Source organism: Pan troglodytes, chromosome 9 (genome assembly GCF_028858775.2).
Source record: "Pan troglodytes isolate AG18354 chromosome 9, NHGRI_mPanTro3-v2.0_pri, whole genome shotgun sequence".
In the NCBI taxonomy this organism is placed as follows: Eukaryota; Metazoa; Chordata; class Mammalia; order Primates; family Hominidae; genus Pan; species Pan troglodytes.
In genome coordinates this window covers 35,767,501-35,795,252 of record NC_072407.2, presented here as the reverse complement: position 1 = coordinate 35,795,252, position 27,752 = coordinate 35,767,501, and the positions used below count along the sequence as shown (strand labels likewise).

Here is a 27,752-nt window from a genome sequence, read left to right as displayed (position 1 = left end):
CATCTTGCCCTCCAGGCAGCATGGGAAAACCATAAAACTTTCCCCCTGTATAAAGATAGAAATTACATTAAAAGTGGTGAAAATGCCCTAATTAAAAATGTACCACTTAAATGATATGCCAAAGATTCAGCTGCAGCATAGAATATTTAGCTAGTTAGTGAACTCTCTACTATTTCTTTTTTAAAATTACACGTTAAAAATTTAAAAGAAATCTTACTTTTCTCTGGTGCAACACATTACAAAGAATGGACAGTCCTTTTATCTAAATATAAAATTCCATTTTCAGCAATTATAGCCTGTTCTTGGTGATGATATAATTACAGCTGTGCTCGTAATAGGTGTCAAGGCGAAGCGCACTCATACAATAGTTGAATAAAACTGCAGAACAATGCGAGCACTTCTAAATTCACAACCTTTAAAATGAAATTGACTGTGCAGAATTCAAATAAAAACTAGATAAATATTTTTTTAAAAAGATTACAAGCTTGGTTTGGTTTCTTAATAGCATTTTCTACAAACCTATCAACATCTAATTGATTAGATAGGAATTACTGATTATAGATCAACTGAAATCTTGAACATCACTCTTCTATTTTCCCAACACAGCCATAGGTAAAGAGATTCTGTAGGGAGTGGAGTGAGGCATTTGGGGAGTTGGGGTTACTTATAAAAGATCATTTTAATTGGAAACTTCAGTGCTTATTTTTTCATTCAAGAAATGCCACTTAGTGTGTGTATTATAAAGTCTCATCTTGATAAAAACAAAGAAAATGGTGGTCAGGTAACTAACGTCACAAATGTATTTTTTTAAAAGAAGGCTGACAGTTACCTTGGGAATGTTTTGGTGAGGCTGTCGGGATATAATGCTCTTGGAGTTTAAGACTACACCAGGCCCCTTTTGGAGGCTCCAAGTTAATCCAAATTTCTCTTACCATCCTATTCTTTTTGTTCCAGATGGCTGCCAGCAACAGGAAGGAGGGGGAGAGAATACCAACTCCATCAGTTCCAATGGAGAAGATTCAGATGAGGCTCAAATGCGACTTCAGCTGAAGCGGAAGCTGCAAAGAAATAGAACATCCTTTACCCAAGAGCAAATTGAGGCCCTGGAGAAAGGTGATAGAGTTTTTCAAAGTAGAGAAGCAGTAAATCAAAGTAAATGCCACATCTTCAGTACAAAGAGCTAAATTTAGCCAGGGCCCTTTGCATAGAAGAATGAAAAGATTTCCTTTTTTCTGTCTTTTTATTTCTCTGGGCATCTTTTCAGTGTGTGTGTGTGTGTGTGTGTGTGGTGTGTGTGTGTGTGTGTTTCTTCTTTTCATCTACCAGCAATTCAAAGACTAAATGTCTGACTTATAAGGAAAAATGATGATTTGGCTATTTCAGGCCACAGAAAGGTCACTAAATGCCATTCCAAAGAAAATTTAACTTGGTTCTGGTGGGAAAGTTCTTCCAAGTACAGTCAACACTAGAAGCATTTTAAAGGGAATTGGTTGGAGGTAATGGGAGTGGGAAGGTGGGAACCAGTTTGATCCACAGTTTGGTCAACATATTTTGTGTAGTTCTGGCACAATATGGAAAATCAACTTACTCTTTCAGAGTTTGAGAGAACCCATTATCCAGATGTGTTTGCTCGAGAAAGACTAGCAGCCAAAATAGATCTACCTGAAGCAAGAATACAGGTACCGAGAGACTGTGCAGTTTCACACTTTGTGATTCATACCATTTGTCTTTCCTAGAGACAGAGGTGCTTGTACAGAGTACTATTTATTTATAGGACTAATAACAGGTTCAGTCTGCTAAATGCTCTGCTGCCATGGGTGTGGGGAGGGCAGCAGTGGAGGTGCCAAGGTGGGGCTGGGCTCGACGTAGACACAGTGCTAACCTGTCCCACCTGATTTCCAGGTATGGTTTTCTAATCGAAGGGCCAAATGGAGAAGAGAAGAAAAACTGAGGAATCAGAGAAGACAGGCCAGCAACACACCTAGTCATATTCCTATCAGCAGTAGTTTCAGCACCAGTGTCTACCAACCAATTCCACAACCCACCACACCTGGTAATTTGAAATACTAATACTATGAATCAATGTCTTTAAACCTGTTTGCTCCGGGCTCTGACTCTCACCCTGACTACTGTCATTTCTCTTGCCCTCAGTTTCCTCCTTCACATCTGGCTCCATGTTGGGCCGAACAGACACAGCCCTCACAAACACCTACAGCGCTCTGCCGCCTATGCCCAGCTTCACCATGGCAAATAACCTGCCTATGCAAGTAAGTGCGGCTGGTGGTGGCCTGCATAACCCACGCCCCAGAGAAGTGAGGAGTGGCTCAGGGCCTGCGGACCTCATTGGCTGTGTCTGCACCCTTGAGAGCTTTTCACACTACAGTGATTGGCTTGACCAGTCAAGTCGGAGACAGTCAATCCCATCACTTTTAAGTGATTGACTCATTAATTCATGCCCTAAAAAAATGAGTAATAAAAATCTGTCCAGTTTTGTCAGGTTGATCTGCCTTTTATTATACTGTTACCTTGATAATGTTGGGTGGTGGTGGGGCATGTTTTGGGTACCAGGGAGCCTTGCACCAGAAGGTGGAAATAATGCTGGCACATTATCAGATAGCAGATTAGTAGTTTAAAATTTGGGTTTATATTAATGTGTTTGTATGCTAAATATAGAATCTGTGCATGCATTTGGGGCATTACTTTGGGTATATGTGATAAACTAGTGAGAAAGAAAAAAGGATCAGAAATGGGATTCATATTTACATGGTGAGATATACATAATATAATGAGAATGCTAGTTTTCTGTCTGTATCTACAATAAGAAAAGGCATAGCAGGTATTTGCTGGAAATTTAGTGTGTCTTTGTTGTGAATGGTGTGACGAGTTTGCGGCCCTCCTAGCTGCCTGGGAAGCTTGATGCTATTCACTTGGTATGACAGCCTGCCTCTCCTCTTAGTTCTGTCCCAAATATCTATTAGCCCCTACATTTAGAGGTCCTGCACTAGGTTCACCCTTTATGATGTAAGTTGGATAAGGCAGATGGTTTGTACTAGACCTTTGTTGCTGGATGGATTCTTGATAGGAAAAATGTCCGTCTTCTGGTAGGCCTTTCCCAGTGGTTTTCCTAGAACTCCTGTTTGTGCAACAATTAGAGATATTAAATGGTATGATATTGGCCAGCATGAGCCTCTGCTGGAAACAGTTCTGGGGCTACACTGATTGTTTATTCTCCATTGAACATTTTTTGCTGGATTTCAAATCCAAATAACAGCAAAATAAATGTTTCACAGTCTTCAGACTAATATAGGAGCAGCTAGATAAGCAACTTCAGAGGAATTATTCACATGTTTGTTTTTATTGCATCTGGATATTGTTGGCCATAGTGCAATTGATGTAAATTAAGGGATTAACAGCCCATTAGTTGGTGTTGCTATAACTGCGTTGGAATTTTCCAGAAGTCAGGTTGCCTAGAGGAACTCATTGCAGGAATTAGAAACAAATGCAAGCTGAAATTCTGGCAGGGCCCTCAAGGCCTGTTTGCCTCTTTGAACTTGATGTTAGCATTCATCATCTGACCTTAATAAGGCCACAGAGTGTCTCGTTCAGTTTCATGTATTATAACAACATCCAGGTTTCTGTGAAGATAGCAAAATGTGTATGTGAGAAAATAATAAGACGAACAAGTAGATGCTGCAATTATATTAGGGCTGTTTCCACATACAGACCGGTGTGGGGAATCAATCTATTTCAAACACTGACTTTTAAAAATTACATAATTTGTATAATTCAAAAAGAACATGCATTCATTAAGCATAAAGGAAATCAAAATGATCAATAACTTTACTCTTCAGAGAAAACTACTCTTTGAGTTTTGGAGTGGGTGAGCCCGATTGTCTATCCATTTATTCATTCTCTTGACCAAAATCATCATTTTACAAATGGTGGGTGTCTTCCTCTGGACCTTCTCTGATATGCTTCCCTCTCTGAGCATATGGATTTTGGAAATTAAACATTTCTCCAGTTTGCAGAGAAGAGAAATGATAGTATACTGTACTATCATCTGACCTGCTTGTTCCCGACACACTTCTTTTAATTCATCCCAAGTTTGCTGCCATGGCATAGTACCATGAGAGCTCATGAGGCGTTTTGTTAGGAGAAAGGTTTACCTCCTCAGTGCTGCCATTCCGAACAGTTCGAGGGTAGCAACAGTTTTCTAGTTATAAGTCAGTCTGGGCTTTTGGGTCTGTTAGGAAGTCATGGTTAATTCTCAGGATGGAGGTGGGTTACATATACTAACTCAATCTGGGGTTTGGGTCTATTAGGAAGTCGTGGTTAATTCTCAGGATGGAGGTGGTTATATTTACTAACACTTCTGATCACTTTAACTTGGGGTCATTACAGATCTGCTTCTTCAAAGAATCTTTAATCCCATCAGTGAAAGGTTCCCAAGGTCCCTGAACCATACTTTACTGAGAGCTCCTCCCACTGCTCTCTGTCCCAAAGCTTGAGATATGGGCTCTGGGGGTCATAGGGTTCCCAAATAAATCCAGATTTGCAGGGAGAGGGGATGTGTTTTGATGAAGGTCCTCATGCTGTAGGTTCTTCAAAGATGCTAGCAGAGGTTAGAGACAAAAATCCTATTAATTTATGGATAGTGGCAACCATCTAGCTGGACAGTTGTCAGAACCTAAAGTGCTTTAGAGGCTTGATACATAGGCAGCTTTCTTCTAGCTGTGGCCAGTGGAAGGACTAGCTCGAGGCCCAATCTTAGATTTATCATATGGAATTCCAGTACTTCACGTGAAGGCATCTTTAATGATCAGACTTGTTGGCAGAGTTCCTCGGGAGGAGGGAGCCTGGGGCTGTGGCTGTGTGATGTGTTCCTCAGTAACCACAGGTTTGCCTCTCTCCTCACAGCCCCCAGTCCCCAGCCAGACCTCCTCATACTCCTGCATGCTGCCCACCAGCCCTTCAGTGAATGGGCGGAGTTATGATACCTACACCCCCCCACATATGCAGACACACATGAACAGTCAGCCAATGGGCACCTCGGGCACCACTTCAACAGGTGAGCCACTGCTTTCTGCAGGCTGCACAGAGGCGATCTCTCTTCACTAGAAGTTTACCCAAACAGAATCTCCTGGTCTTGTGGGAGGGTGTGTTTAACTCTTTGCTTTCCTTGTCCCTGGGGGATGGGGATTGAAAAGGGAAATTCAGTTAAGCTAATTAGTAACTTTACACCATATAGACAAAAACTAAAATTGTTTTTCCTGAATTTGGTCACAAAAGTTGTGTATGAAGACAAGGCCTGAGACTGCAAGTTTTCTGAGGACAGATTATTAGACGAAGCTCAGTAGGGGGCCCACTGAGCTGTAGGTGCGTGCTTGTTGAAATGCTTCTTGCCCTCATAGCTCCTCTAGACCTTTTGCTGGAAATAAAAAGTGACACATTGGTTTTCCAGAGACAGCTTTATTGTAAAAGTTCCAAACATGCAAACAAACAGAGGATTTTTTTTTTCTTTTCCTTTGGATTGGGGTGGGGGGTACTTGGGATCCAATAGGTATATATAAACATATTGTCTAGTTTCTGAAGGTGCTACTTTTATTTGTAACAATTGAAGTTTTTTTAATACAGTAAAAAAATGTTAGAAAGTATTAGTTTTTTTTTTTTTTGTAAACCTATAAATTTGTATTCCATGTCTGTTTCTCAAAGGGAATATCTACATGGCTATTTCTTTCATCCACTTCTAGGACTCATTTCCCCTGGTGTGTCAGTTCCAGTTCAAGTTCCCGGAAGTGAACCTGATATGTCTCAATACTGGCCAAGATTACAGTAAAAAAAAAGGAAAGGAAATATTGTGTTAATTCAGTCAGCTATGGGGACACAACAGTTGAGCTTTCAGGAAAGAAAGAAAAATGGCTGTTAGAGCCGCTTCAGTTCTACAATTGTGTCCTGTATTGTACCACTGGGGAAGGAATGGACTTGAAACAAGGACCTTTGTATACAGAAGGCACGATATCAGTTGGAACAAATCTTCATTTTGGTATCCAAACTTTTATTCATTTTGGTGTATTATTTGTAAATGGGCATTTGTATGTTATAATGAAAAAAAGAACAATGTAGACTGGATGGATGTTTGATCTGTGTTGGTCATGAAGTTGTTTTTTTTTTTTTTTTTTAAAAGAAAACCATGATCAACAAGCTTTGCCACGAATTTAAGAGTTTTATCAAGATATATCGAATACTTCTACCCATCTGTTCATAGTTTATGGACTGATGTTCCAAGTTTGTATCATTCCTTTGCATATAATTAAACCTGGAACAACATGCACTAGATTTATGTCAGAAATATCTGTTGGTTTTCCAAAGGTTGTTAACAGATGAAGTTTATGTGCAAAAAAGGGTAAGATATAAATTCAAGGAAGAAAAAAAGTTGATAGCTAAAAGGTAGAGTGTGTCTTCGATATAATCCAATTTGTTTTATGTCAAAATGTAAGTATTTGTCTTCCCTAGAAATCCTCAGAATGATTTCTATAATAAAGTTAATTTCATTTATATTTGACAAGAATATAGATGTTTTATACACATTTTCATGCAATCATACGTTTCTTTTTTGGCCAGCAAAAGTTAATTGTTCTTAGATATAGTTGTATTACTGTTCACGGTCCAATCATTTTGTGCATCTAGAGTTCATTCCTAATCAATTAAAAGTGCTTGCAAGAGTTTTAAACTTAAGTGTTTTGAAGTTGTTCACAACTACATATCAAAATTAACCATTGTTGATTGTAAAAAACCATGCCAAAGCCTTTGTATTTCCTTTATTATACAGTTTTCTTTTTCACCTTATAGTGTGGTGTTACAAATTTTATTTCCATGTTAGATCAACATTCTAAACCAATGGTTACTTTCATACACACTCTGTTTTACATCCTGATGATCCTTAAAAAATAATCCTTATAGATACCATAAATCAAAAACGTGTTAGAAAAAAATTCCACTTACAGCTGGGTGTAGATCTGTGCCCATTTATACCCACAACATATATACAAAATGGTAACACTTCCCAGTTAGCCATTTAATTCAAAAACTCAAAGTCTAGAAATAATTTAAAAATGCAACAAGCGATTAGCTAGGAATTGTTTTTTGAATTAGGACTGGCATTTTCAATCTGGGCAGATTTCCATTGTCAGCCTATTTCAACAATGATTTCACTGAAGTATATTCAAAAGTAGATTTCTTAAAGGAGACTTTCTGAAAGCTGTTGCCTTTTTCAAATAGGCCCTCTCCCTTTTCTGTCTCCCTCCCCTTTGCACAAGAGGCATCATTTCCCATTGAACCACTACAGCTGTTCCCATTTGAATCTTGCTTTCTGTGCGGTTGCGGATGGTTGGAGGGTGGAGGGGGGATGTTGCATGTCAAGGAATAATGAGCACAGACACATCAACAGACAACAACAAAGCAGACTGTGACTGGCCGGTGGGAATTAAAGGCCTTCAGTCATTGGCAGCTTAAGCCAAACATTCCCAAATCTATGAAGCAGGGCCCATTGTTGGTCAGTTGTTATTTGCAATGAAGCACAGATCTGATCATGTTTAAAGTGGAGGCACGCAGGGCAGGAGTGCTTGAGCCCAAGCAAAGGATGGAAAAAAATAAGCCTTTGTTGGGTAAAAAAGGACTGTCTGAGACTTTTATTTGTTCTGTGCAACATATAAGTCAATACAGATAAGTCTTCCTCTGCAAACTTCACTAAAAAGCCTGGGGGTTCTGGCAGTCTAGATTAAAATGCTTGCACATGCAGAAACCTCTGGGGACAAAGACACACTTCCACTGAATTATACTCTGCTTTAAAAAAATCCCCAAAAGCAAATGATCAGAAATGTAGAAATTAATGGAAGGATTTAAACATGACCTTCTCGTTCAATATCTACTGTTTTTTAGTTAGGGAATTACTTGTGAACAGATAATTGAGATTCATTGCTCCGGCATGAAATATACTAATAATTTTATTCCACCAGAGTTGCTGCACATTTGGAGACACCTTCCTAAGTTGCAGTTTTTGTATGTGTGCATGTAGTTTTGTTCAGTGTCAGCCTGCACTGCACAGCAGCACATTTCTGCAGGGGAGTGCGCACACATACGCACTGTTGGTACAATTGCCGGTGCAGACATTTCTACCTCCTGACATTTTGCAGCCTACATTCCCTGAGGGCCGTGTGCTGAGGGAACTGTCAGAGAAGGGCTATGTGGGAGTGCATGCCACAGCTGCTGGCTGGCTTACATCTTCCTTCTCGCTGGCTGTAATTTCCACCACGGTCAGGCAGCCAGTTCCGGCCCACGGTTCTGTTGTGTAGACAGCAGAGACTTTGGAGACCTGGGTGTCGCATGCCAGGTGCAAGAGGTGGGAATGGGAGAAAAGGAGTGACGTGGGAGCGGAGGGTCTGTATGTGTGCACTTGGGCACGTATATGTGTGCTCTGAAGGTCAGGATTGCCAGGGCAAAGTAGCACAGTCTGGTATAGTCTGAAGAAGCGGCTGCTCAGCTGCAGAAGCCCTCTGGTCCGGCAGGATGGGAACGGCTGCCTTGCCTTCTGCCCACACCCTAGGGACATGAGCTGTCCTTCCAAACAGAGCTCCAGGCACTCTCTTGGGGACAGCATGGCAGGCTCTGTGTGGTAGCAGTGCCTGGGAGTTGGCCTTTTACTCATTGTTGAAATAATTTATTTTTGTTTATTATTTATTTAACGATACATATGTTTATATATTTATCAATGGGGTATCTGCAGGGATGTTTTGACACCATCTTCCAGGATGGAAATTATTTGTGAAGACTTCAGTAGAATCCCAGGACTAAACGTCTAAAATTTTTCTCCAAACTTGACTGACTTGGGAAAACCAGGTGAATAGAATAAGAGCTGAATGTTTTAAGTAATAAACGTTCAAACTGCTCTAAGTAAAACAATGCATTTTACTGCAATGAATTTCTAGAATATTTTTCCCCCAAAGCTATGCCTCCTAACCCTTAAATGGTAAACAACTGGTTTCTGCTACAGCTCACTGCCATTTCTTCTTACTTTTTATCATCACTAGGTTTCCTAAGATTCACTCATACAGTATTATTTGAAGATTCAGCTTTGTTCTGTGAATGTCATCTTAGGATTGTGTCTATATTCTTTTGCTTATTTCTTTTTACTTTGGGCCTCTCAGTAAGATTTTAAAAAGCCTTTTCTTCTCTGTATGTTTGGCTCACCAAGGCGAAATATATATTCTTCTCTTTTTCATTTCTCAAGAATAAACCTCATCTGCTTTTTTGTTTTTCTGTGTTTTGGCTTGGTACTGAATGACTCAACTGCTCAGTTTTAAAGTTCAAAGTGTAAGTACTTAGGGTTAGTACTGCTTATTTCAATAATGTTGATGGTGACTATCTTTGGAAAGCAGTAACATGCTGTCTTAGAAATGACATTAATAATGGGCTTAAACAAATGAATAGGGGGGTCCCCCCACTCTCCTTTTGTATGCCTATGTGTGTCTGATTTGTTGAAAGATGGACAGGGAATTGATTGCAGAGTGTCGCTTCCTTCTAAAGTAGTTTTATTTTGTCTACTGTTAGTATTTAAAGATCCTGGAGGTGGACATAAGGAATAAATGGAAGAGAAAAGTAGATATTGTATGGTGGCTACTAAAAGGAAATTCAAAAAGTCTTAGAACCCGAGCACCTGAGCAAACTGCAGTAGTCAAAATATTTATCTCATGTTAAAGAAAGGCAAATCTAGTGTAAGAAATGAATACCATATAGGGTTTTGAAGTTCATATACTAGAAACACTTAAAAGATATCATTTCAGATACTATGTTTGGCATTGTTCTTAAGTATTTATATCTTTGAGTCAAGCTGATAATTTTAAAAAATCTGTTAATGGAGTGTATATTTCATAATGTATCAAAATGGTGTCTATACCTAAGGTAGCATTATTGAAGAGAGATATGTTTATGTAGTAAGTTATTAACATAATGAGTAACAAATAATGTTTCCAGAAGAAAGGAAAACACATTTTCAGAGTGGGTTTTTATCAGAGGAAGACAAAAATACACACCCCTCTCCAGTAGCTTATTTTTACAAAGCCAGCCCAGTGAATTAGAAAAACAAAGCACTTGGATATGATTTTTGGAAAGCCCAGGTACTCTTATTATTCAAAATGCACTTTTACTGAGTTTGAAAAGTTTCTTTTATATTTAAAATAAGGGTTCAAATATGCATATTCAATTTTTATAGTAGTTATCTATTTGCAAAGCATGTATTAACTAGTAATTGGCTGTTAATTTTATAGACATGGTAGCCAGGGAAGTATATCAATGACCTATTAAGTATTTTGACAAGCAATTTACATATCTGATGACCTCATATCTCTTTTTCAGTGAGTCAAATGCTATGTAATTGTTCCATTGTGTGTTGTATAAAATGAATCAACACAGTAAGAAAAAGGTTAGAGTTATTAAAATAATAACCTGACTAAAATACTCATTTGAATTTATTCAGAATGTTCATAATGCTTTCAAAGGACATAGCAGAGCTTTTGTGGAGTATCCGCACAACATTATTTATTATCTATGGACTAAATCAATTTTTTGAAGTTGCTTTAAAATTTAAAAGCACCTTTGCTTAATATAAAGCCCTTTAATTTTAACTGACAGATCAATTCTGAAACTTTATTTTGAAAAGAAAATGGGGAAGAATCTGTGTCTTTAGAATTAAAAGAAATGAAAAAAATAAACCCGACATTCTAAAAAAATAGAATAAGAAACCTGATTTTTAGTACTAATGAAATAGCGGGTGACAAAATAGTTGTCTTTTTGATTTTGATCACAAAAAATAAACTGGTAGTGACAGGATATGATGGAGAGATTTGACATCCTGGCAAATCACTGTCATTGATTCAATTATTCTAATTCTGAATAAAAGCTGTATACAGTATGTGTTTATGCTACAGTGGGTTTTTTTAAGTGACTGACATTCATCATATTGGTTAGACAGTTTTAAAAACCTAGTCTTTGTTTTCTACAATGTTGTCAAGAACAAATAAAGTATAATTTGTGGTATATTAAAAGCAAGCTGCTTAAAAATGCTGGTTATAACTGCTTCAAAATATTAAATACATTTGAAAATGTATTTTGGAAATTCAGTTTCTCCCAATGGATGTTAAACACCTTTTAAAAAATCAAGACTCTTAAATATGCAAGTTACTTTTCAACTTTCATTTTTTATCCATTATCTGTCAAAAGCTTTGAGAATATAGAATTGTAATTAAAACACCTAATGTTTCATATGAAAACTGGTTCGATATGCTATACCGCCCCAAAGACATGTTTACATGGTTAGAAATTTACACACTCAACCAATGTTCATTATTAACAAAATATTTATGTGATGCAATGGAAATCTGAGTTAGTTTCATTTTTTCACTTTGTCTCAGACCTATGTTCTGTAAAATCTCTCAACAAGCTTCAGTATATGTTTTTCTCCTGGTATCCTAGCATTAATGTAGCTGTCAGTTTGAATTTCAATCCTGAATGATGCCTGTTGACATAATTTCATAGTACTGACTTCAATTGTTTAGGATTACTAAACTAAAGACCATCCACTTCTTTTTTCTATGTTTCCTATCACTCAAGTTCTTTATATTTAATAACTACTATGGTAGACTAATTATCTCTAGTGGAGTCTAAATCCCAAAATATTATTTTGTCTTTATCAATTTAATAACTGGATACATAAATGCAAATTTATTTTATATATTAGTAAACACATTTTCATTTAAAAAACAGCATTTTTGGTGGCAAGTGACTGTTTCTGTAATAAAGAGAAAGTATGTTTTCACATACAATCTTGAATTTCATCATGTTTTGTATGCTACCTGCTGTGACATGCACTTTACCATGACACTAAATGCCTTAGTACACACACGAATGACCACTGTCAGGCATCTTGAGATTTTGACATTTTTTGGTGTTTATTTAAAAATAAAATTATTTTCTCTAGAGCATGAAGGAAAAATTTAAAAGTATTTCTGCTGTGCTAGTTCTGTAAAAAGTTAAAAAATGAGAAATGGCACCATTTTATAATCCTGTGTTTTTCAAGGAGTGGAGGGTCAAATTGTTAAGAAAAATATTTACATAAGCTATTAGCAATCATAATTAGAGTGTCATAGAATTCTGCATGCAGCGACTAAGGAGGAATCCCTAGAAGTCCAGGTGCTTCTTGCCTCCGGCCATCATGCCACAGCCTGGGCCCAGCCGCTTGGCGGATTCTGCCAGATCCATTTTGCTTGAGCGGCTCACTGTGTCTGACAAGTCTGGAGGCAAATGCAGTCGCTATGGCAGAAGATTTCAGGAGAAGAAAAAAAGAAGAAAAAAAATTAATTTTGCTTTGGCTAGCATACTTCAGAATACAATATTATGCTCTGTTGATCAGCATTTAGTCTTGCATATAAAATTCCTGCTAAAACAATTCTTCAGACTGAATTCCAGCATAATCACCTCCTGTTCCTACTGGATTTTACAAATTACAGCCATCACAGAAACTGTACCAGGAATCTTAGTGGAACATTTTCAGTGTCCAAACCAAAATGTATTAAGATCTTTTCTCATTAGGTAGAAGTGAACACATGTAAACACATAAATAACAGCAACGTTGGAAATATCGCATAAATAACGGCAGATGTCTTTTTTCTTTTTGGCTTTGTTTTATTTTGCCAGAGCTCCAACATGCAATTTTTAAGGTCAAATGTAGCTTTTCAGCAATTATAGATTCCCATGAATACTTCTTTGTCTTTGTCTATTAGTTGACCTGACGATTCTTTTTCAAGGTTATACTTTCTCTAGGAACTTAAAATTTTCACAGAAATGTTGACAACATAAAAAAACGATACCAACCGGAGGGTCAATTTTTTCACCTGTTCAGGTAAGTCAGCCACAGCATCTATTACCGGTCTTGGTAAGTTTGTTTCTATGCATAATATTGGGTCATGTTTTCAAAAGTATAGTGTTGCTTTGAACACCCTCCCAACCCCTGCCCATCCCAACTGTTTTTCTGCAGATACAGGCTGATTTAAACTGACCCCAGCAACTGACCACAATTACAGAAGTTACTGCAATTAGGGAGAAACATCCATATTTCAAAATAACATTTTTCTGTTTTCAAAAGAATATCAAATTCATTTAACTCTCCGTGCTCCCAGCTCGCAAAATTTATTTCATAAAAATCCAAACTTAAAGGAACATATCTGTTGTGTGAGACACAAAGTGGTGTGGGAGGCTAAAGATAAGGCAGCATAGGGCTCCCCGCTGATGACTACACACAGCCTTCTAGAGAAGAACTGACCTGGAGACAACCTAGCTGAAACCCTTCATTTGGAAAACTCTCTTCAATATGGGGGGGAAAAACAGATGAAAAAGGGGAGAACCATATTATTTTGGTCAAAATATTGTGGTCCACAAGCATATGCTCCAGTTAGTTTCTTTCTTGAATAAAGGCTTTTTATTGTCATGTAAACACAAGCTGTGTGCACATGATCAAAATATTTTAAAACTAAAAATAATTTATGAAAAAATATTCTTCCTTGATTTCAACCTGCCTGTACTTATTTTTAATACAAATATATCTAGGATAAAAGATACTATTATACAAATGTATGATCAATGAAGATGTCAGAAAGGTTAACGGGGTCAAGAAAAGCTGTAACACTCATAGAGTAATATCCATACAGAACTATTCCTTAGTATCCATGGGACCCAGCCTGTCACTTATTAAGCAATTAAATGTCTATTTCTTGAATGATAAAAAAGCACAAATAAAGACATATTTGTTTCTTTGTTTTAAGCAATTCTTTCATTTCTTTATGCTCTAGTTTGTGCCAGGAAAGATTTCAGGCAGAAACAAAGGTATGAAAGGCTCAGGAATCGGCCAGGCACACTGGCTCATTTCTGTAATCCCAGCACTTTGGGAAGCTGAGGCAGGCGGATCATGAGGTCAGGAGATGGAGACCATCCTGGCCAATATGGTGAAATCCCGTCTCTACTAAAAATACAAAAATTAGCTGGGTATGGTGGTGTGTGCCTGTAATCCCAGCTACCAGGGAGGCTGAGGCAGGAGAATTGCTTGAACCAGGGAGTCGGAGGATGCAGTGAACCGAGATCGTGCCACAGCACTCCAGTCTGGCAATAGAGCAAGACTCGGTCAAAAAAATAAAAAATAAAAATAAAAAAAAGGCTCAGGAATCCAAAAGGCAGGTATGGTTCTAAAGTTTGGGGTTACAAATGTCTGTGTAGGGTTAATTCTATCAGTGTCCATGTGAGGAAGCAGGAGGGAAAGAAACCTTTAATTATATGTCTGAGTTTTAATGTTTAAGATCTTGTAGTTATTGCTAATGAGCAAAAGAAAAATGACCAGGATACATGCATAATCTGAAGGTTATCTGAAAAAAAAATTACCATAAAGAAACGTGCATGTATATACTTTTGGTTGGGACCTGACAAATGACATCAGATGGTGATTAGGCTGTTTGGTAAATCAAGTGGAGTCAACAAATATTTAGAATCCACTTGCAGCAAGGGATTCTGAAAGGTTATGTCAATAGAGTACCTTCCACATTCATTTCCTTACAATACAGTAATATGAATAAGGCAAGCACATAGGTAACCCTCACAGGGAACACTCCAAGTTAGGTATACAAGAAAGGCAGACACAAACCAGAAATCACAGTTGGCGAAGGAAAACATGAAAAAGCTTTATGGGGTAGGGATCTGGGCTGGGTCTGAAGTAATGAACTGGATTCTGACATGAAGAATGGAGATTTGCTTAACAGGAGAACCAATATATCTTTACGATTACATGATGCATTTAGTTAACGGGTCATACTGCTCTGATAATCTAAATGAGAAAACCTGCGTGCTTTATTTAGAACAAGCATAATACAATTTATTTCAGGAGCCTACCTATTTGCTTGTGGACTGGCTCAGCATTTCTTGGCCTCTGCTTTTCTAGGCAATGAATGTGGTGAGCCAGTTGGCCGAAAGCCCTTCAGAGAAAAAGTAGCTAAATGTGACATGTGACATGCTTGGAAATCTTTCAGGTTGAATGGCTTTGAAGTAAAGTCAAGTATCATTCGTGTGAGACTTCTGAGCATAAAAATTTAGGGGTAATATGATTAACTGCTTTTAACCAAATGCTACATTGTAAAGCTAGTTGTATATTCATGCCCTTTGAAAATGCCCAAGGATGGCTCTTGGAAATATGTGAATCTATGTGTGATTTTGCCTGCTTTTGTTGATTATTACTTGAATGAGCTTACTATGCAATCTAAATTCTCAAGCAGTGGGTTTTGTTTTCTTTCTTTCTGAGCCTCCCCCTGTGCGCCATGTCAGTGCGATGTGAAACAGCGAGGAAGAACGAGAGATCAGGTTCCAGGCTTGCCAGGTGTGTCAGGGATTTTTCCTTTGAGGCTTCCAAAGCATTTACACACTTGACATGTAAATATTCAGATGCTGCTGTATCCCAGATCTGTCTTCTGAAAAAAAATGCTGCAAGATACTCTGCATAGCATGGTGACCTCCTTTAGACTTAAAACTACAGGGCTGTAGGGTATATAAACTTTTAGACATTGAGGTTTCACTGAGTAATGGTTTAAAGAAAAATCAGACCACAAAAAAAAATCATATTATTCTCAACCTTGAAAACCAAATCAAGGTATTCATATTTCTCATTTTATACCTGGGGTTCTGAAGCAAGGGCCAAAACCAAAACCATATCTTACTTCTTGAGCTGAAATTTTTCCACTTGATTTTCTTTTCTCAGATTCTGGGAGGAAGAGACTGTGTGATGCAGGAGATGGATAGCTGGCTGGCTGGCTGGCTGCCTACTTTTTCCATTAATGCCTTGTCTAAAACAATGATTTCTGTGTAGGCAAACGGATCTGGGAAAGGTGTGACAACTTCCACGGTTCCTGCACAGGCCAGGGTGATTTGCTGTAATCCCACTGGATCAATGCTGCAAGGAGGGAGACAGTGAGGCTAGCAAAACACTCTGGCAGATTATGGAGACTCCTGCCAAAAGGCACCCTTAGGCCCATGGGAAGCCCAGGGTCATAATAAGGCAGCAGCAGCAGAAGTGATTTGCTCTGAGGCTCCAAGAGGTACCGAGGAGAGCTGGACTTTGAGATTCTTTCCCCTCTACTTGCCTCTCCGTCTCTTTGTTGGGCTTAGCCACTGTCTATATTTTGTTCCTTCTGAGTCAGCAGCTAAATTGATCCTATAGACACATAAGATTGGAATTCCTGGCTCAACAGTTCCCTTCCTAATTCCTTTTCTCCCAGCCTGCCAGGCCTGTGCTCAGTGCTCACAGTTCCCAGACAGAAGGGGCAAGATAATGAATCTAGATTACACCTGGATTTGAGACAAATTGCAGGTAAATACTCATTAAAATAAGTTTAATCAGTTTATATTTTTCACATTTTGCCAAGACCAAACCATCAGGCACTGTTTGTTTTCTGAAAACAACTGATGTAGTATACTTTAACCCTTAGCAGATGACTAAAGATTTATTTTAAACCTTTTAAAAATTTCTGACATTTCCTGAAAAGTCACAATTTGTATTGCTCAGGATCACAGAAATAAGCATTAACATTTCAGAATACTCCTAATAGATTTTTTCATTTTTCTTTAAAACATTGCCAATTTAAATGAAAACTTGCCAGGCACGGGGTAGCTCACACCTGTAATCCCCACACTCTGGGAGGCCGAAGTGGGAGCCTGGGAGTTCAAGACCAGCCTGGACAATAAAATACAGTGAGACCTCATCTCTACAAAAAAACCTTTAAAACTTTAGTAACTGTCTCAAAAAACAAACAAACAAAAACAAAAAACAACAACTTATAAATACCTTAGAACACACAGGTTCTACATTGGTCCCTTAACAGAGGTGGCCAGGACTTGTGGGCACTGGACACAGAGGCAGAGAGTGACAGTTTGATACCTGCCTCTGTCATTCGCTCTCCATGTAACCTCAGAAAAGTCAATTCAGCTGGTTAAGCCTCAGTGTCCTCATCTATCATGGGGGAATGATTCTTCCCTCATAAGACTCTCGTCAGAATAAAATGAGATGTGTAAGTGTTTTGTGAACTATCAAGTTCTACACTAATTTATCTCTTCTTGCTTCAAAAATGGATCTGAGGTGGTTCATAAAAGTACATATGGTATAACAAGACAAAAACAAGTGAGTTTATTAGGTCAAGGAAATCAATCTACAAATATAACGAACAAATATAAACAATAGCAACAGCACATCAGACTTAGCCACCAGGTCTCAGTCTGCCTGGAATCTGAGTATTTAGTATAATTACTCTCTACTGCGGCTCCTTACAGACATATAAAGGAAAGTGCAACTGCAGTCCCTGCTTCTGAGGTTTTAAAAGTCTAAATACTTTCCCTCATACTGAGTAAGGTAGGAGTGAAAGTGGGGTATGTAAGATGCCTGGCTTCTGGGCCAGTGTATACATGCATGGCTGTATTAAGGAGGCAATTTAGGGTGCATTTTATTTTTAAAACCTGTATTTTGCACATGTCTTCACTGCTGGCAAAATAACTAATAAAGGAAATGTCAGAAGATGAAGCTTTCCCACTCGAGTTTTAAAAGCATATCCCCCCTTTATATAATGGGGAGGAAACAAACGCTCAAAAGGCACACCATCCTATTCCACTGCAGTTTTTCAGCTGTGATGCACTTGCTGCAGGATGATATACTCATCTCTGCAGCCAGTTTGTATTCTGAACTGCTCCAAGTGGTAGGGAATGAACTAGAGTACAGGCTAAGTAGCTATAATACAGAGACACTCCAACCCTCTTCCAAAAATGGCTTATAAAAGGTAGTTTATTCCTTTTCCATTTTACAGTCCAGAAGTAAGCAATTCAGAGTGGGAAGGACTGGTCTGCCATTCTCAACAAGGGGTTCCACTTCTGGCTGCAAGGCTGATGCTCTTGCTGGCTCTTAGCTTGTGAGAAGAAAGAGGCCAGGAAGGCAAGACCTGAAAGTTGGACACATCACTTCCACTCATGCCCAGAACAAAGACATGGCCACATCTAGCTGCAAGGGAGGCTGGGAAATGTCTAAAAGTGTGTAAAAATGTTTAACAAATCTATTACTATGGAAGGAGGAGTAAATGGATATTGGGAGACAACTAGTGGCATGTCAATTTCCAGAAGGGCCACAGCAAAATGATCACCATCCAGAAGCATTCACTCAGTATGTGAACTATAGCTGACTGCGGGGGCCCATTCATGGTTTCCGACCAAGAAATGCATACCTGATGACCCCACTAGTCCAGAGGGTGGGAATAAAAGCAATGTGTTCATAGTCTCCCCTGCTCTATGGATAAACACAGAATTTCTCCTTCCTTTGTGGAAAGACAGATTTCCTTTCAGGGTCACAAGGAGGAGGATGGAGGGGAGGAGACAGACTATGGTCACCATCATAGTATTGCTATGATATCTTCACAAGATTTCAGAGTGTTGTTTCAACTTGCAAAAAAAAAAATCAATGTTATATGCTATTATATAATCATTATATTTTATATTGTTATATTTGTAGTACTCCCTAATTATTACATTATTACAATGTAATATTATATTGTAATTATTCTACATCTGGTTAGGATTTGCAATGTGGAGGATGCATCTGCTGAATTTTGCATTATTGTCATATATGAATAGGCCAGTGGAAACAATGCCAGAACCAAATATTTGCTCTTTTTGGATTGGCAAGTGTACATTTGGTAGCAGCTGAATATTTCTGGAGCAAATTCTGCTAAACATGATTAGGTTTCAGGTTTAAGTTTTTGTTTAAGGCCCAATTCATGCCCAGGGTTTAAGATTAAAATGATTAATCTTAATTGAATTTTATTGAATGTCATAATCATACTATATCCTTTAAATGGAAAAATATTCATTGGGTTCTTCCTGATTTGAAAATTAGACAAAATTTCAGCACTGGAACACTGCACATTGGCTGTCCATTGAAAAATGCTCAGGTGTGCAATTATTTTGACCGTCAATTATAACTGACAGTATTGTCTTGCCTCCAAATTCACCTCTCTGAAAGCAGATTGAGAAGAACTCACTTGTCTAAACAAAAGTGTGATTTGTGAAAAGGCATGTGTCTGTGGCAAAGATTGCCAGTTTACTCCCAAAATCGATTCTCCTTTTCAGAGAGTACAAGAATTTCTAAATATTAGTGAGGCACATAGCCTTCTAGAACAGAGGTCACAGTTCCTAGCTTCCCTTGCCAATAGAAGAGGCTGAGCGACTAAGTTATGGTCACTTCATCTGGAGCAGAAGTGCTATGGTTAACTTTAGGGTGAGCTCCTTAAAGAGGAGGCACCATCTACTTATCCTTTCCCTTAAAATTGCTATTAGATCTTGGCAAGAGAGCCCCTGCCCTAGGTCCTGATCCACACCTCCTTTGGCCATGCCCCATCCTACAGGGTGAGGAATTACAGGGCTAAAGGAGATGTGCTTCTAGATCCCATACTCTTTTTTTTTTTTTTTTTTTTTTTTTTTTGTGAGATAGGGTCTCACTCTTTTGCCCGGGCTGATGTACACTGGCGCAATCACAGCTCACTGCAGCCTTCCCCTCTCAGGCTGAAGCCACCCTCCCACCTTCTCCTCCCAAACAACTGGGACCGCAGATGCATGCCACCAAGTCCAACTGATTTTTTTTAATTTTTAATTTTTATTTATTTATTTTTTGAGATGAAGTCTCACTCTGTCATCCAGGCTTGAGTGCAATGGTGCGGTCTCAGCTCACTGCAACCTCCACCTCCCGGGTTCAAGCAATTCTCCTGCCTCAGTCTCCCAAGTAGCTGGGACTACAGGCATGTGCTACCACGCCCAGCTAATTTTTGTATTTTTAGTAGAGACGGGATTTTGCCATGTTGGCCAGGCTGGTCTTGAACTTCTGACCTCATGATCCGCCCATCTCAGCCTCCCAAAGTGCTGGGATTACAGGCATGAACCATCGCACCTGGCCTTTAAGCTTTTTTGTAGAGATAGGGTCACACTATGCTGTCCAGGCTGGTCTCGAACTCCTGGGCTCAAGCAATCTGCCTGCCTTGGCCTCCCAAAGTGCTGAGATTACAGGCGTCAGTTACCACGTCCATCCTGCCCTTCTTTATAAAACATGCTCTGGGTACTCATAACCTCAGAATTCCCTGTCCAAATGACTACAAAGCCTGCACAGTTCTCTCCCCCAGGTTCATTCCCCAAGGGTCGACTGTGTTGTCTGTGTGTATAACATGGGGCCCAAGGAGTAGCCAAGAGATGGCCATTTGTGGGGGATACAGTTTTGATGTGCAAGCTGGGCATCCACAAACATGTGTGAATGTGCCCTTGTGTGTGGTAACGGGGCAGTGGTGGGAAGAGAAAGGAGGCATGCTGTAGGCCAATTCTCCGTGTGTTTCATGTTCTGGAGTGGAGCCCTGATCCTAAGTTTAAACTTGGTTTTTCAGGGAGGTATATGTGTAAAGGAAGATAGAACATATTTAATAGTTTGTTGGCTTAATAACTTAAAGTATTTAGGCATATAATAATTATGTGGTCCTTTATTTGCATTCTTGCTCTAGGCTCTTTGAATGTTAGGGATGAATCTAACTTCCCTCTTCCCACTTGCTGAAATGTGGACTTCAGGGTAGGTGCTAACACAGCCATCCTGGACCAGAAAATGGAAGCTATTTGCTGAGGAGGGCATAGCAAAAAGACAGAATGGGTACAGGCTCTCTCGACACCATCTGGCCACCAGAAGAGTACTGGGTCATCTAACTGGGCTTTATGTGAGAGATACATGAACTTCTACATTACTTAAGCCACCGTGTTTTTGGATCTCTGCAATAACAGCCTAATCTATATTCTGTTTATATAGTTTGGTACCTGACAAGTGAGGCACTGAAGTTCTACCACCTACCTAAAGGTATGTTGGCTTAGTGGCTTGAAGATAGGCAGTGAGGTCAAGTATTGGAAAGTAGAAAGCTGGTGAGCCTTGTTATGCTTGTGATAGCTTGGAGGGCAAATTTCCTCCCTCCTAATCAGAGGCTCTATGTGGAACATTAGAGAAATTCAGAACACTAGTGTGTTGGTAGCTTCTTGCCACTTTAAGCAAATTCATTTATAAAAGACAGATGAACTCAGGCTAGAGTTATAGAATCTGCAAGAAGAGATGGAAGGGACTACCTGCAGCCCACAAGCTAAACTGACTAACAATTTGGCAATTGGGGCCCCATGGGGTTGAAAATACCCAACTGTTTCTACACCTGCACTCCAAGACAGACAACCTTTGCAGATGTCTGTGCCCCTAAGCCTTCGTTAAATACCTTTGTTAAGTGGCTGGTCAGAAAATGGGAGCCACCTCAGAGAAAAAAGATTAAGGGTATTGCCTTCCCACTCAAGTCTATTATTTTAGATGGCTTCAAGGCAGCTACTGATAAGACGAAAGAGTGAGATAAGGGTAGAGAGGCCAGAATGTTAAGTCTTTTTAAAAAATTTATTTTGAGACAGTCTCGCTTTGTTGCCCATGCTGGAGTGCAGTGGCACAATCATGGCTCACTGCAGCCTCAACTTCCTCGGCTCAAGCAATCCTCCCAAAGCCTCCGAGTAGCTGGGACTACAGGCACAAGCTACCATGTCTGGCTCAGTTTTGTATTTTTTGTAAAGATAGGGTTTCGCCATGTTGCCCAGGCTGGCCTTGAATTCCTGGGCTCAGCAATCCTCTGGCCTCAGCCTCCTGAGCAGCTGGGATTACCGGTATGAGCCACCATGCCCCACCTAAGACTGAAGTCTTACAATGTAACAGTCATGATGAACAAGGGGAATGGGTGCTCAGCATCCATCAGGAAGTATCTTGTCTTCTGGTGTGTCTTCTTACACATCAGGGGCTATGAAGGTGTGCATTAGCTTTATCCAATTAGATGCATTTGTACTAGATTAAAAAATGGAACAGAAACAAGAGCTATCTCACTGCTGCTTTAACTACCGCAACTGGCAAGCACAGCTGTGGAGACCATTTCTTTTTGTGTGTTGGGATTCCACTGACTAGTCAACAGCTTCATGGGAGTTGAGAGACAGTTGTGGAAGTTGAGGCCAAACCTCTGCTTCTGTGTCCAGTTGCTTGCTTCATGGGGGTCAAGAAGAAGTTGCAGTGGTGGCAGTGGGATTTACTAACCCCAAGAGTGCAGCCCCATACATGTGTTCAATTAATACCTCCAGTGGTGGTCTCCCAATTCTTTACCTTGGTACCTGTGCCTGACTATGGTACAGGTAGTTGCTTCCCTGCTGGCCAGTTTGATGGCAATCTCCTTCAGCCCTTCCAATTATTTCACTAATTCCCCATTTTCTTCTATAAACTTTCCCTCTGCATAAAATAACTAGGTGGTATCTGTTTCTTGCAACTGAATTCTAGAACTACGTAAGACAAGCTCTTTGGCTGTGATTACTTGCATGTGGAACCAAAGGGAAGCAAATAGACTGCAAATCTTCTAAGTCCTGAGGAAACTGTATTGGCAAAGAAACCACAAGCCTGGTCAAATGCCTATAATTATTCAGCCTCTACAGTAATCCTAGGCCCCCAAAACTGATCTATCAATAATTGAGTTGTGAAAACTGTGGAGCCCCCAAAGGGCATACTCTCCAGTGGTGACCTTCTGTAGCCAGGGCTGATAACGGACAAGGAAAAACTTCCTAGAGGGATATGCAGGATGATGGACAAAGGAGTTTCTTCCAGAGAGAAGTGGGTGCTACAAACTGGGCTAAAGTCTTTGATTGCCAAGGCAGATAATTTTTGCAGTTTCTAGCCAGTAGGATTCCTCACTCATGCCTGGAGTGGGAGTAAGTGAATTATGGCAGAGATTGATAATTTTTTTTTCCAGTGTCTACTCTCCCATTTTACTTTAGCAGCAGAACCCTTGAATATAAAACAATTCTGAATAAAAACTTCATTTTCAAACTTCCCTTGTTGTTAGTTGTGGACCATGTGTTCATGTCTGAAACAATGGGAAAAGAGCAGAAGTGAGGTTGCAACTTCAGTGTATTCCAATGGAATTTGAACTTGGGCAGTCTGGCTTCAGTTTACACTCTGTGTGCCAGAACTTTTCTAAGCACTAGAGACAAAACAGTGTGAACAAGACAGGCAAGACACCTGCTTTCAGAGAACTCCAAAGATTAGGAGGGACAATGCACAGATACTTAGATGACTCGAGGAGAGATTGACAACACATAGGAGGGCAAACAAAAAAAAGAAGATAATTTAGGCCGGGTGCGTTGGCTCACGCCTGTAATTCCAGCACTTGGGAGGTCGAGGCAGGCCTAAGGCCAGCAGTTTGAGACCAGACTGGCCAACATGGTGAAACACAGTCTCTACCAAAAATGCAAAAACTAGCCAGGCATCATGGTGCATGCCTGTAATCCCCGCTACTCAGGAGACTGAGGCATGAGAATTGGAGAACCGCTTGAACCCGGGATGTGGAGGTTGCAGTGAGCTGAGATTCCGCCACTGTACACCAGCCTGGGTGACAGAGCAAGACTTATTCTAAAAAAAAAAAAAAGAAGAAGAAAATAATTCAGGTGGTGAGAGGTGCTTTTAAGGAAACAAAACATGGTGATATGATGCTGGCTGGGAGTATGACTCCAGTAGGCAAAGGCCTTTCTGGAGAGTATATTTGAGCTAAGACCTAATTTTTTTTTTTAGAGACGGAGTCTCGCTCTGTCGCCCAGGCTGGAGTGCAGTGGCACAATCTTGGCTCACTGCAACCTCCGCCTCCCGGGTTCACGCCATTCTCCTGCCTCAGCCTCCTGAGAAGCTGGGACTACAGGTGCCTGCCGCCACCACGCCCGGCTAAATTTTTGTATCTTTAGTAGAGACAGGGTTTCACTGTGTTAGCCAGGATGGTCTTGATCTCCTGACCTTGTGATCTGCCCGCCTTGGCCTCCCAAAGTGCTGGGATTACAGGCTTGAGCCACTGAGCCCGGCCACTAAGACCTAAATTTTGAGAAGGGATTCATAAGACCCAGAGAAAGAAGTCCCAGGCAAAGGGAATAAAATGGAAAAACTGTGAGGTGGGAATAAGTTTGGCATGCTTGAAAGGCAGAGAAAAAGTCAGCTTTTCTGGAGCAGTCAATGAGCAGGGGAGTGGCTATGAGAAGTTTGGCGTGGTACGCAGTGGTCAGAGCTTGTAGAGTTTCTAAAGTGCAGTAAGTGACTTGGATTTAATTCTTAAGGGCAAGGGGTAGCCAGGAAGTGATGTGAGCTTATTTCTATGAATACCAGGGCCATCTTACCCACATCCTTACAAAGTCATGCATGGAGATTTGCAATAATAGAAAAAAAAATTGTTGCAAACATGCATATTCTACAAGAGACAGAATTTCCCCAAAGGTGGTATATACGGGCTATTAGATCCTGCTTTCTTCTGATTCTGAAGAAACATTCTAGCTACTAAGTGACTCCCATCTCACCTTCACCCTCCTTCTGTGGGGAGTGGTGGTTCTTAATCTCGTGCCTGCCCAATAGAAGATTCCAGGTACAGGAGTTGAGACTTGTGTGAAATGTCCATGAAGGAGAAACTCTAGCAGTTTCTACTGTTGTGGGGATGGTTTGCTGAGTTTAATTCTTTTAAAATGTGACTTGGAATCTTTTGGCTACACAGCAATAAATATACCACCATCTTTCAATCCCAATGTTCCTTTGTTTCAGACATTTAAGAATTCTCCTTCCTTATTTTATGCATTGACAAAGAACAAACTAGATTATTCCTGGAAAGCTTAAAATGGTCCTTCCTTCATACCTTCAATCCTTCCCTCCCCTCTCCCTCCTTTCTTCCTTGTTTTTTTTTTTTTTTTTTTTTTTCTTTTTTGACAGGGTCTCACTCTGTCCTGCCTCAGCCTCCCGAGTACTGAGACTACAGGCATGTGCTAACACATCTATTTTTTGTAGAGATGGGCGTCTTACTATGTTGCCCAGGCTGGTCTCAAACTCTTGGGCTCAAGTAATCCTCTTGCCTTGGCCTCCCAAAGTGTTGAGATTACAGATGTGAGCCACTGTTCTTGGCCTGGTTTTACTTTCTATGCAAACTGAAAGCAGTATCTTTTACTTTTAGTTTCTCCTATTTTTTTTTTTTTTGTAAATTTTATTCCCATTAATGCTCCAACATGAGTAGAACTGAAAAAAAAATCATTTAGGTAACAGTTGAAATAACACAGCTGGATTTGTTAAACTGTACTTGGATAGTAAAAACACTGTGAAAGATGCCTTCTCCCTGACCAGCCCCCTCTCTCCAGCAGCATCATGTCTGGGATAAAGGAATGGGATGCATAAGTCACACATGGTCACTATTCCTGTGATCCTCTGATTGTGCCACATTGTCTAAATCGGTTACTTGATATCTCCCCAACTGACTCCCTTCTACTCATCTTTCCTTAATTGTGTAGCTGGGTTTCTCACTGGCAACCTTTTTGCTGGTCTCCAACTGCTGCTTAACCCATGGCTTGTGTGGCTCTGGAACACACAATACAGGCCGGAGCATATAAGCTCCAGAGTGTGTAGAATTTGAATGAAGCTTTAGCAAGGCCAAGCTGAGAGATGCTTCAGATCTAGTGCCTGCTGCTGCTATTGCCGTAACTAGAAGAGAACTGGGGTCTTTCTTTAGATAGACTACTATTTTAACAGGTTCTTCAAGCCTGCCTTGCCTAGGAAGTACCTTTCCTACCCAAGATAAGTGAGGAGACATTTAAGGAGCAATATTTTGGGTACTACCCCTCAGGTGGCTTAAGAATACTAATATATTTTAGGAACACACAATGTTTTTAGATCTGAATGTTAAGTTTGAAAAAGTCTTTCAGAAATATATTCAAACTACTAATTAAATGAGAATTCCTTTTTATCCTTGTTTTTCTTTAAAAGTATATTATATGGAAACTACTCTAGAAGTGGTAAAAGGTAACAATATCTTTCTGTTTCTTTACTAGAATTCAAACTAATGTTTGCTTCTTACTATAATCTGAAAGCTCCTACTTAGTAACTGTTAGCAGATAAATGTGTGTGCACATTTGAGGTTGATCCAGAGATTTTAAGAACTGCAGCAGATCCACTATCCAATTTAAGGATTGGCAGAGGTCTGACTGATACACAGCTTATGCAATAGAGAAATTCTAAGATGTGAAAAGTCAGGAATCAGAGAATTTTGAAATCAGACAATTCACCAGATTGCTAAGTTACCAGGTTAATGTCAGTCCCCTAAATATTAATAACTTTCAAATTTGGCAGCTTTCGATGAACACTCCTCTTGGAAATGTGGCAATCATATATATTTGTGTCTAACACATACATGAACGTGTTGATTTCCTTTTGGCTGTACACAAATGAGTCCTCAGAGCATAATAGCCAATGTCTTTGCTTGCATAATGCCCCACAGTGTATGCAGAACATTACTCTACAAAGCCCTGAGATGGGGTATGAAGTGCTCGGTGGAAATGGCAATGTAAAACATCCTGGCAGCATTAAATCTCCCAACTACTCTCTAGTTACTTTGAGACCCCCACATTTAAGGGTCTGCTAGTTCCTCGGTATGAAGAAAGAATTTTTAATGGGGCCAAATGTAGGTGTTTACAAGGGGGAATTGTTGTTTTTTATTAGGAGCTGCCTTATGTTCAATAGTTGTATTTACTTTGTCAAGCTAGCCAGAATTAGAAAATCCCCATTGCTAGGCAGCCTAGAGTGTCTGCGAAGTATTTCTGGGCATTCAGAACCGAAGCATGTGCTGCCCAAAGGCAGGTTTCATTACAGTGTGTTATTTAGTCCTCTTTCGTCCCTCCCTACCCCCACACCCCCAGATAGGGCTGCTTCTATAACAGGAAATCTTGGTTACTTTATGCTGAAACATATTTACATGACTGAAACACGACAATTAACACATTTGTAAAGCTTGAGGGATAGGCACACTTTAATGGTTTTTTGAAGCAGGCTGATTTCCTGGAGCTTTTAATCTTATTTTATTTTGTTCTGCATGCATGAACAAGTTCTTATTTACTATAGGTATTTGACAAAGTCTACCTGGTATGAATGTGAATACAAAGAAAATAACATGAGAATTAATTTTATGTTTTATCTTTGTCAAATTGTTCCTAACTTCTTTCACCAGTTCAATGTATATTGAGGACTATAATATTATTTTTGTCATATTGTATTAGCTTTTATACAAAGACATTTAGGTAGTATCTTTTTGGTTTGAGAAAATGAAATGAGGCTTTCTCTCTACTGAGTGTATAAAAGCTTTTCATAATGAATGAAAAGTATCAATTACAGCAGTGATTTTTCTCACTCTTCATGGACAGATAGAGGTGCACTCTTCTAGGTAGTGTGTATTTCACTTGCTTCAAATTTAAATTAACACCTAGGTGATATTAATTAGTATTATTTGATAAATGCTGTTGTGTGTTTTGCCTATTTATATATTTAAGTGTAAGTATATAGCATAACAATATTGTCATGAATACTTTAATATCTTTTAATTATGTTGACTAATTGCTAATTAATAGCTTTGGTAAAATTTAGAAAAAAAAATCTTAAGTATCAGAGCCCTCTGAAATGAAAACTCCCATTTTCCTTTTGATTTCTGAAAACATGCTAACCCTCAAAACCCCCACTCCAACTCTCACTTAAAAGTTTATGG

General features: G+C 39.5%; 2 protein-coding genes across 22 annotated transcripts in view; one reads left to right on the top strand and one right to left on the bottom strand.

Annotated features, from left to right (window-relative positions):
* PAX6 (paired box 6) overlaps positions 1–6,846 on the top strand; it is a 29,148-nt gene extending 22,302 nt beyond the window's left edge. For 19 of the 20 annotated variants that reach the window (XM_016920625.4, XM_054662190.2, XM_016920620.4 and 16 more), the window contains 6 exons: positions 955–1,113; positions 1,597–1,679; positions 1,903–2,053; positions 2,152–2,267; positions 4,918–5,068; positions 5,751–6,846. In XM_016920625.4, coding sequence (XP_016776114.1) covers positions 955–1,113; positions 1,597–1,679; positions 1,903–2,053; positions 2,152–2,267; positions 4,918–5,068; positions 5,751–5,836 — 746 coding nt within the window. In that variant the 3' untranslated portion in view covers positions 5,837–6,846. The remainder of the gene's footprint in view (positions 1–954; positions 1,114–1,596; positions 1,680–1,902; positions 2,054–2,151; positions 2,268–4,917; positions 5,069–5,750) is intronic. The other variant, XM_063783971.1, reaches the window with a different exon arrangement.
* Positions 6,847–11,977: 5,131 nt separating this feature from the next.
* Positions 11,978–27,752, bottom strand: part of ELP4 (elongator acetyltransferase complex subunit 4) — a 274,173-nt gene continuing 258,398 nt past the window's right edge. For both annotated transcript variants that reach the window (XM_508351.8, XM_009460184.5), the window contains exon 10: positions 11,978–12,363. In XM_508351.8, coding sequence (XP_508351.4) covers positions 12,232–12,363 — 132 coding nt within the window. In that variant the 3' untranslated portion in view covers positions 11,978–12,231. The remainder of the gene's footprint in view (positions 12,364–27,752) is intronic.